This window comes from Peromyscus maniculatus, chromosome 3, assembly GCF_049852395.1.
Source record: "Peromyscus maniculatus bairdii isolate BWxNUB_F1_BW_parent chromosome 3, HU_Pman_BW_mat_3.1, whole genome shotgun sequence".
Classification (NCBI taxonomy): Eukaryota; Metazoa; Chordata; class Mammalia; order Rodentia; family Cricetidae; genus Peromyscus; species Peromyscus maniculatus.
In genome coordinates this window covers 150,233,392-150,243,108 of record NC_134854.1, presented here as the reverse complement: position 1 = coordinate 150,243,108, position 9,717 = coordinate 150,233,392, and the positions used below count along the sequence as shown (strand labels likewise).

The window sequence follows — 9,717 nt, the reverse complement described above, 5'->3', positions numbered from 1 at the left end:
CATGCTACAATCTACAGACCCAGAGAGGCTAAGTAACAAGGAAGGATCAAAGGGGAACACATGGATCTCCCTGGGAAGGGGATATTGATTTTGTGGGTGGATTGTAGGTGGGTGGGGATGGAAACAGAAGAGATCAGGTGGCAGGAGATGAATGGAGGGAGAGTACTGGAAGAGATAACTGGAATTGGGGGTGTTTTGTGGAGCGAGGTAGAAACCTAGTGCAATGGAAACTCCCTGAAATCTATGAGAGTGACCCTAATGAGGACTCCTAGTAATGGAGGATATGGAGCCTGGGCCAGCCATCTTCTGTAACCAGACAAGGCATCCAGTGGTGGGACTGGGACACCAACGCTATCACAAAACCTTCAACCTACAATATGTCCTGCCTGCAAGGTGTGCCAGGGCAATGGTACAGAAATTGTGGGAGTTGCCAACCAATGACGGGTCTAATTTGAGGCCCACACCACGAGAGGGATACCATTCTGGACACTGCCTGTATGACCAGGAACCAGAGGCTGGATAGCCCAGAGACCAAACATGACTGACAAAAAAAAAAAAAAATCAATGAAATGATTCGTAATGATGTTCTGCCATACTCATAGATCGGTGCCTAGTCAAGTCATCATCAGAGAGGCCGCCTTTGGCAGCTGATGGGAGAAGATGCAGAGACCCACAGCCAAACATTAGGTGGAGAGAGAGCCCAGGTTGGAGGTCTCCATCAGGCCCCTCCCCTCCTCAGAGCTCGGAGAACCCCACTGAAGGTAGGAAAGAAGGAAGTGTGGGAACACACTGGAGAGCGTAAGGGCTCGCAGAGACTGAGGCAGCCATCATGGAGTCTACCTAGGTCTGCACTAGGTCATCTGCATATATGTTATGGTTGTTGGCTGGGTGTTTTGGGGGGACTCCTGACAGTGGGAGAGTGGGTGTGTCTCTGGCTCTGTTGTCTGCTCTTGGGACCCTTTTCCTCTTACTGGATTGCCTCGTCCAGCCTCGTTGTGAGGATTTGTGTCTGGCCTTATTGTATCTTATGCCATGCTTGGTTGATGTCCCTGAGAGGCCTGCTCTTTTCTGGGGTGGGGGGAATGGATCTGGGGGAGAGGAGAGGTGGGGCGAACTAGGAGGAGTAGAGGGAGGGGAAGCTGCAGTCTGGATGTAATATAAGAGAGCAGAATTAAAAAAAAAAAGTCAGTTCTCACCGTCTACCGTATGAGTTCCTGGCACTGAACTAAGGTTATCAGGCTTGGCGGTATGTGCCGAGACCTCTCACCAGCTCCTGTTTTGTTTTTAGTAATTTTTAAAATTTTGTTACTTTTATTTTTGGAGGCAGGGTCTTACTATATATATCTCCTTGGCTTGCCTGGAGTTCACTGTGTAGACCAGTCTGGACACAAACTTGGAGAGATCCACTTGCCTCTACCTCCTGGGTGCTGGGATTAAAGGTGTGCTTCATCACACCTGGCTCATTTCACAGCTCTGCCCCCGAGTGTGTGTGTGTGTGTGTGTGTGTGTGTGTGTGTGTGTGTGTGTGTGTGTGTGTGAGAGAGAGAGAGAGAGAGAGAGAGAGAGAGAGAGAGAGAGAGAGAGAGAGAGAGAGAGAGAACACGTGCTCCATGGTGCATGTGTGGAAATCAGGAGGCAGACTTGGGGACTAGGTTCTCTCCTTTCACAGTGGGTTCTGGGGATCCAACTCAGGTTGTCAGGTGTATGCAATAAGAACTTTTACGGGCAGAGTCATCTCACATACCCTGAATTACTATTATTATTTTTTAAACAGACTGCTACACTAGCTCAGGGCGGCTTGGAACTCACTAAGTATCCAAGCCTGGCCTCAAACTTTCGGTAGTCCTCCTTCCTGTCTCAGCCTCTGAAGTAGTGCCGCAGGAGGAGGCGGATTCAGTGCCAGCTCATGCAGGCGGCAGGTGGCAGGAAAATACCAGCATACTCACCCACTGGAGACAGGAAGCTGTGAGCACAACTTTCACGCTGGTTTCAGCTCAGCCCTTGTTAGCGGCCCAACGTGTCAAATTAATGACACTCATGAGCAGAAGAGATCCTTCCAGACAAACAAATGGTGAGATATTGACTGATGGGGCAGCAGGCTTCTGGTGGCTGTGGTCAGCACTGTAGGGAGGCCATGACCAACACAGAAGTGTCAGTGTTCGCATTGGGCAAACAGAGGACGCGAGGCCTCCCTGTAACACCAGATCAGCAGGAGGCACTCTTGGGTGTAAGTCCTTTATTATGGAGTCCGCTAGCAGATGGCAGCGAGCTTACATTGAGGTCAGTGGAGAGGTGCACCTCACATCTGAAGTTTCGCTGTAAGTAGGTTTAAGGCAACTTCTGTCTTTGTCGAATATCAGATGTCTCACATCCATGTGCCTGCTAGATCCAGGAGCCCGTCTGGAGTCCTAACAGTGGGCTCCTTGGAATTTCTGTCAGTACTGGCATAGAGTAGAAGCAGGAGGGGAAGGGTGAGGGAGGCTTGATGTCCAGCTAGATATGCTGGAGTGACCAGGATGCAGCAGGGCCACCCAAAGGCACACAAAAGAAGGTGGGATCTGGGACTATAAGGGGCCCCCTTCCAGGAAGAAGACCCAGGCATCTGGCCTACTGGCCAAAGTCACAGTCTCAGTAGGGGCAGGAGTGCCAGGTATGCCCTGCCAACAGGCGTGTGTATGCCTGGTTGTAAACCACTGAGGGGTTGGCCTCACCTCACCCTCTCTGTGGACCCAGTGGGAACAGTCTCAAGCAGCTCCATGTGTGACTCATGCCAAATGGCCTGAAGTGACTTTTGACCCTTGAGGGTTCAGACATCTGAAGGAAGGTAGCAGTGGCCTCGTGGGGTCCACACTGTGGTTTAGTGTGGTTGCCAGTCGGTGGCATCACCACCACCTGGGAACTTAGCAGGAATGCCAGCTGTTGGATCTGGCCTTCCTTAGAGCAGTTATGGGGAGGCAGCACCCTGTTCTGAAGGCTCCTTTGGAGGTGCTGAGGGGAGAGCAAGTGTAAGACACGTCTCTCCAGCCATGGAGGGCATGCGTGCCAGCCGGCAGTCACAAAGATGGCTGCTTTTCTTCTGAACAGCTTCAGCCACCCCCCCTTCTCTTGCCTCTTTGCCCCAGCCCAGCAGAGCCAGTAGGCCGAGGGCACTTCCAAATCTGGAAGGGTTCTAGCTGATCCGTAGATCCCCTTGACTTTAAAACCTTGGAAGCTGTCCGGAGTGGCAGATTCTGAGCTCACAGTGGCTCATCACACTGACCTACTGTACATTCTCCTTACAGCCCGTACCTTTCAAATATGAACCTCTATGGCCATGTGAAGGTTGAGAGAGCTCAAGACAGAAGTCAACCTGTGTCCACTCCAGAGCCCAGATATAACAAATGTTTCATATAGCAGAGCGGGTGGGGGCAAGAAGACAGAGAGGTCCTTGCCTAAAGGGGAGGCTCAGCACCACCAGCCAGGGCACCCCCATACCTGGGGTGGCTCTAAGAGTGGATATAATCTGAGCTTCTCTCCTGACCTCCTTATGGGGCAGGGAGAGACATTTCACATCCCAGCCAATGATTTTCACATGGTGTGGTTCCTGTCCATATGGAGGCGGAGCACTAAAGATACTCCCCGCTCTCACTATGATGGCTGCAATGCCCCCTCCCCCGAGTGTGGCCTGGACCATTTCTAGGAGCTGTGGCCTCCTTGGCTTCCAAAATAAGATAGGTGTCTGCTTCAACTGTGAATGCAAGAAGCTGCTGACGTTGGACATGCTGGATGGTTCCATCCAACCTTGGAGAGTTAAGGCTGCCGCTCTTTGGCCATACCACCTTAGGCACTCTGTTCTTGAATGCCAACCTGACAGCTGGTGCTGGGGGGAGAGGGGCTTCTAGTCCTGCTTTCTTTGAGTCCACCTGGCTGGTGCCATGGCAACAGCCATCACCACTGATGTTCAACTTGCCCAAGCCTTAGTTTCTTCATCTGCAGAATGGGTACTATAGCGCATCCCATTGGTGTCACTGTGGATAACATATTGAAGGAGGCATACAGGTCCTCAGTGAACATCCCCGAAGCAATGTCAGAGGTGCTGTGGGAGGTGGGGGCACACTGCTGGGGGGGAAAGGGAAAAATGTATGTAGACACCCCATTTTCTTATCATAGACTAAGGTTCACCCTTGTTCCCCAAACACCGGCCACCTGGGGCATTTGGGGGCATGCTGTGTTTTTGAGGTAGCCACTTTGAGCTTAGGGAAAGGTGACTCGTGCTCAGGGTGAGGATATGCTGGCTTCAGCCATGCTAAGTTCAGGGCCTGGTGTGGGACCCCAGTATGTCTGTGCCGACTCAGGACTGAGGATGACATTCTATAGGTATGTCCTTCCGTCTCTGTAAGGAACTCAGAGTGCACCCTCTGAAGAGGGACCTGTCCCTAGGGCTAAATAGGAAGAAATATCCTGAGCACTGGACACACCTCACTACAGATTCCATCCTTGGCTCCAGCCTTTGCAGCTGCTGGACCAAACCTGGCCTACTATGTGTTTCATGTCCTCTAACCCTATCTTGTCACCAAGGCTGTTGTGATCAAGGAAATCACATTTGGGGCTGTCCACTCACTCTGCAGCTCGGACTGAGGCCAATGAGCCATGCTCTCCTGGACTACCTCTGCATCAAGGCTGTAGAAATGGTACCTACTTGTTGCCTCTGTCCTCATTTCCCCAAGGATTGAGGGAGTCTACCAAAGTGGATGCCTGAGGCCACAGTGTCCCTTTGTACACTATAGCTTCCCTCAGCGCCTCTTCAGGAAGAACATGGTTTGGGCTCCACACCTTTTTGTCCTCAATCCTCCCTCTATATGAGTCTACAGAGTCTATAAGCTTGGCGATCAAAGCTAGTCTTTGAATATCTGCAAGAATCTGGGAAGAGAGAGGGTAGCTAAGATTGTCCCTTGGCCACGGTGTCTTCTGGAATGGTTGGGAGTGTCTTTTTCTTTCTGAGTTTGCACAGACAACCCAGGACCCTTCAGGAAGATGACACAAGCAAGCCTGGGCTTCATGTAGCCCCTGGAGAAGCCCAGAGTGGAGGAGGCTGGCCCGATGACAGCCTGATGTTCCCTCTGTGGATGCAACTACTTGCTGCCCTGCGAATGGAATTTCAAAGCAATGCTGGTGACAGCAACCAGTGGCCCTTAGTCTACCCATGTACGACTGGGAGCTCATCTCTCCCCAACAACCGACCCAGCTCAGCAGGATCTGGATGCTCTGTGGCAAGAACTGGGTCAGGTATAAGACAAGTCATGAGTGGTTTGGGTCAACAAGATGCCACTGGTTCACGGGGGAGCTGAGGTTTGTTATTGTGGAAAGATGAGCAGGACCCACGTGGAGCAGCAGCTGGATTGGAGTCCTGGTGTGCAAAGCTGCCCGAAGCAATAATCACCGGAGAGGGCATCCCCTATGGTTGTCTCTGAGTTGATACCTACTCCCAACCTTTCATTTTTTTCTAGGATTTTCTTCTGTCTCCTTTGACGCCTGGGAATTCTTCCTGAATAGTCTCTATTTTGTTCAGTGACTAAGGAGAGAAGCAAAGGAGAGAACGGTGTCGAGTCCGGGATAGTGGAGAAGGACGCAGAGAGCACAGTGGGCAGGAAACAGTGGGGTCCTGAAGGAACCAGGAAGTGGGGTACAGGCAGAGTAACTCCCTCCTCACAGCTTCCTCTCCTCGGCAGCTCTGACTTACAGCCCAAGGTGTGGTCCACAGGGCAAGAGTTTTACATTCACTAACATTGTAATCCTGGCGTCCTGGGAGTCAAGACCTGGAACAGGTCATATCCCTGGGGGCTGGGGCTCGTGATCATCAGGTGACTCTCTCTAAGGTGCCATGTACCCTGCTGTCACCAACCTGCCTCCTTCGTGCCCTGTCCTGGTGGCTCCAACAGCCTGGCCTTAAGCTGCGCCATCTTAGACCACTCCTGTCCTAGGCCCCACAGGAAGGGCATGGCCAGCTACTGTATGGGAAGATCCGAAAACCAGCTAGGTTTTGGGAGGGGGTGAGCTAACCCAGTCTGCCCAAAGTGGAGAGCTGGGTGGGATCCCGTGCCAGTGGGAATCACACACCAAGTCCTACAGGAGTCTTGGAAGGACCCATCTGCCAGCCTTCTATCCCAGACTCAGGCAACGAGATGGTACAGAGGAAGCTGAGCTCTGGCTCTCCTGTAGTCCAGTGTTTCATGCCTGGCAAAGGACTCTGGCTGCCTCTTGCCAGGACCATCCCTTGCCAAGGATCCTGGCAGTGAATGAGTGCTAATAAAAGGAGGAGTGAGCCGAGGACCCTGCCCAGGTGGGACGCGCAGGAGCCACAATCACAGGCACTTGGTGGGCTCTGCATGGGGTGGGGGCAGTCCACGCCCCAACTGCTGACTCTGCAGGCCTGGTTCAGGATGTGGGAACCAGGGCCCTTGTGCAGGGTAGTCAGCAGGCTACAGGGGCCTCCTTTAGTAAAAGTGTTGCTGGAGCCTTCGGTGGAAGCAGCAGGTGAGAACCATCCCGCAGATCTGTCAGATGGAAAGAACAGAGAGCAAGGAGACATGAGAAGCCTATAGGCTGCTGGCTGAATGCTGGGAGGCAGTTGCTCACACTGGAGAGGGCTGGATATCTACACCCCTTCGGACCCTGCCCACCTGGAAGGGCCTGTGTTTCTCGCAGGAATCCCGGGAGATGCTGATGTGGCAGGGGGAAGCTCTGAGGAGTGCTCCCCAAAGGGTAGGACTGTGCTATAGCCTGGTTACACAACACATTTCAGTTCCGTGGGTCTGGTTGGGGTCCAGTGGCTGCCCTCCTTCCCAGTACTCACCCAGTCTGTGTTGCTGGCCTATGGGCCTAGAGGTTCTCTATATACAGCTCTGCTTATCTGACTCTTCTGTGATGACATTGCCGCTCATACCAGAGCTGTCTGAAGCATCTCTGCTTCCTGCTTCCTGCTGCCCCAGGGTTCCAGACCCAAACCAAAGCCCGCCACAATTCTGGGAGGATCGATCAGTGTTCCTATGAGCTCAGTGTGGAGACTCTGGCATCCTGTCTTCCGGTACCCCTACTGGAACCCCGGGCTTAACAAGGACACAGAGATCCTACCTGCCCAGTATATAGTTCCCATTCCCAAACCGCAGAGGAACTGTGTTCTCCACCCCAGGCTCTTTGCTCTCCCACCCCTGAAGCTGCCCCTTCCCCTCTCCCCCTTCCCATCTAGGGATGCCTTGGGGACAAGGAGATGGGGTTGTGTCAGAACGGGTGCCCCATTGCTGTCATCCTGGTCCTGATGGTGACGGTGTAGCGGCTTCGTCTCCACTCTGTGTGTAGGGACAGGAGCCCTGTGTCGCGGTCCCACAACTGTCACATGGCACAGGGGACGAAGTTGAGTGCTTCTAGGTGAATCCTGTCTTTCCCTGGCTTATTCTACAGATCTGGCCTCGGCTGTGCAGGCCTGGGTGCTGATGGAGCTCCAGCCAGAGTAGGACTAGACCCGCGAAGATGAGCATAGCCTGAGGCAGCTGCCTGTGTCCTCAGGTTATCTCCTGGTCATCATGGACAGGTTTACCTTCCTGGCCACTCCCCTGCTCTAGGCCCAACAGGGTGAACAGCAGCCGAGACTACATGTGCTGCTTTCGGCTTTAGCCTCTTGCTAAGAGCCCTGCTAATCCACCTCAGGGGCTCAGACTCAGAAGCCCAGAGGCGGCTTAAGAGGTTATCTCGCCTCCACTGGCTTTAAGCAGGCATGGCCACAGCAACCCACAGACATGCACCCAGGGATTGTGGCATGCTCCTGTCTCATCTCATGGTTGGATGCTTTCCCCATGGGTTATCACAGCAATCCATAGACATGCACCCAGGGGTTGTGGCATGCCCCTGGCTCCATCTCAAGGTTGGATGCTTTTCCTATGGGTTACTGGGTTCTTTCTGATGCACACAAGGGGCAGGCGGGAGGAACCTCTTGGACTGGTCTAACTGTGTTGTAGGCTGTATTCACCTCTCTTCCACATGCAGTTACTCTAGATGGTCTTGCAGGAGTCAAACTCCCTGGCATGCATTTTCTATTTGAGATGTGTGCCTTTAACAATCGTAGCAAGTGCATGGGGTAAGCACTGTCATTAAAACATGTCCATGCACACGTACATGCAAATGCCTACATACTTGATCCTGAACTCTACGGGATGATGCACTCATTAGTGTGTGCACACATGCATGCATACATGCACATGTTCCTCACCCTGAATTGCACGATGTGCACACATGCATGCATACATGCACATGTTCCTCACCCTGAATTGCACGATGTGCACACATGCATGCATACATGCACATGTTCCTCACCCTGAATTGCACGATGTGCGCGCGCGTGCGCGCGCGCGCACACACACACACACACACACACACACACACACACGGAAGTATCCAGAGGGTAAAGAATAGTAGCCCACGAGGTACCAAGTGAGTACCAGTTTCTCCCTGGTGGCAGAGGCCACAGAGAAGCCAGCATGGCTGGCCCAAGCAGCCAGCATGGGACATGAAACAACAGAGTGCAACATAGCCAAGGTAACCAAGTCTCCTGGGTTGGCTCCTGCCACCAACTCCACTTGCACAGGGCACAGGGCTCCCTTGGGGAGCTGCTGGGGACAGCACTTGGCTACACGTGGGTTACATTTTTAACTGGGAAGTTGTGATGCTCTTGGTTTCTTAAGAGGCTTCTCAGCCAGCACTGGTGGTCTTCAGACAGCATGAAAGAAGGGGTGTGGCCCACGTGACCTTTCCGTCCCAGACTCACCTGTTTTCTAGGCTCTAAAACACATCAAAATTCTACTTGTGGGCTGTCAAGGTAGGTTCTGTTTCATCTAAGCACCTATAGGCTGTGTGACCTTGGGGTGGTAACGTCCCTCTCTAAGCCTGTCCTAGTAGACAAGATTCTTCCCAAGTTAGACCAAGTTAGAACAGCTGAGAGAGGCTAGCAGGGCCTCCAGGACTCAGACGACTGACCATGTGAGGCAGTCAGGCCTTTCACATGCTGGCTGCTCCCGACTCCCCACTCACTCTGTAGACACTTCCTGCTACAGGGTTGACTTCTTGTCAACCCCCCTCAGAACTTAGTACCCATCGCCTCCAGGAATTCTCCCTGGCCTCAGGGATGGCCAAGGCAGCTTTCATTTTTCTCCTGTGACTCCATCGCACGAGCGAACACTGCTTGACTGCAGGGCAACGTCCTGTGTACTTGTCCGCCCCTCCCCCACAGAGAGCATGCCTGCTACAAAGCCATGCAGAGTGTGCCTCTGAGGCTCCTCAGAGTGTCCTCTGGGCGGGAGGTGCCTCCTCTGTGTGTGAGGACAGCCAGAAAAGATCCCTGGGCTACTATAACCTTTTTTAAGTTTCCCAGATAGAATATTCTATAAATTACTTTCTAAGATTACGCTGGAGTGGAAAGCCACCCACAAGAGAGGAAGCCGGTGGAGAAGAAAGAGCACCAGGAATAGGAGGCCTGGTTGGCGCTGCCACAGTGGCTGTGTGATCCTCAGCGAGTGACTTTCCATCTCTCGCACTGGTTAGTCATAGTCAACGTATATGAACGAGATGGGGGACCCCACAGCCCTCCGCCCTGAGTGAGCACGGGTTTGACGGCCTGACAGGACCCTTGGTGTACGGAGCCACACACTGAGGCCATGGCAAGCCTGGGAATGCCAGTGAGAGGAGCAA

General features: G+C 52.9%; 1 protein-coding gene across 3 annotated transcripts in view; it reads right to left on the bottom strand.

The window, feature by feature from the left end:
* Positions 1-1,488: 1,488 nt before the first annotated feature.
* Positions 1,489-9,717, bottom strand: part of Tspan11 (tetraspanin 11) — a 69,099-nt gene continuing 60,870 nt past the window's right edge. For all 3 annotated transcript variants that reach the window (XM_016006397.3, XM_006987868.4, XM_076568033.1), the window contains one exon: positions 1,489-6,533. Coding sequence is in view for 2 of the 3 variants with exons in the window: in XM_006987868.4 (XP_006987930.1) it covers positions 6,474-6,533 (60 nt within the window). In the remaining variant the exon portion in view is untranslated. The remainder of the gene's footprint in view (positions 6,534-9,717) is intronic.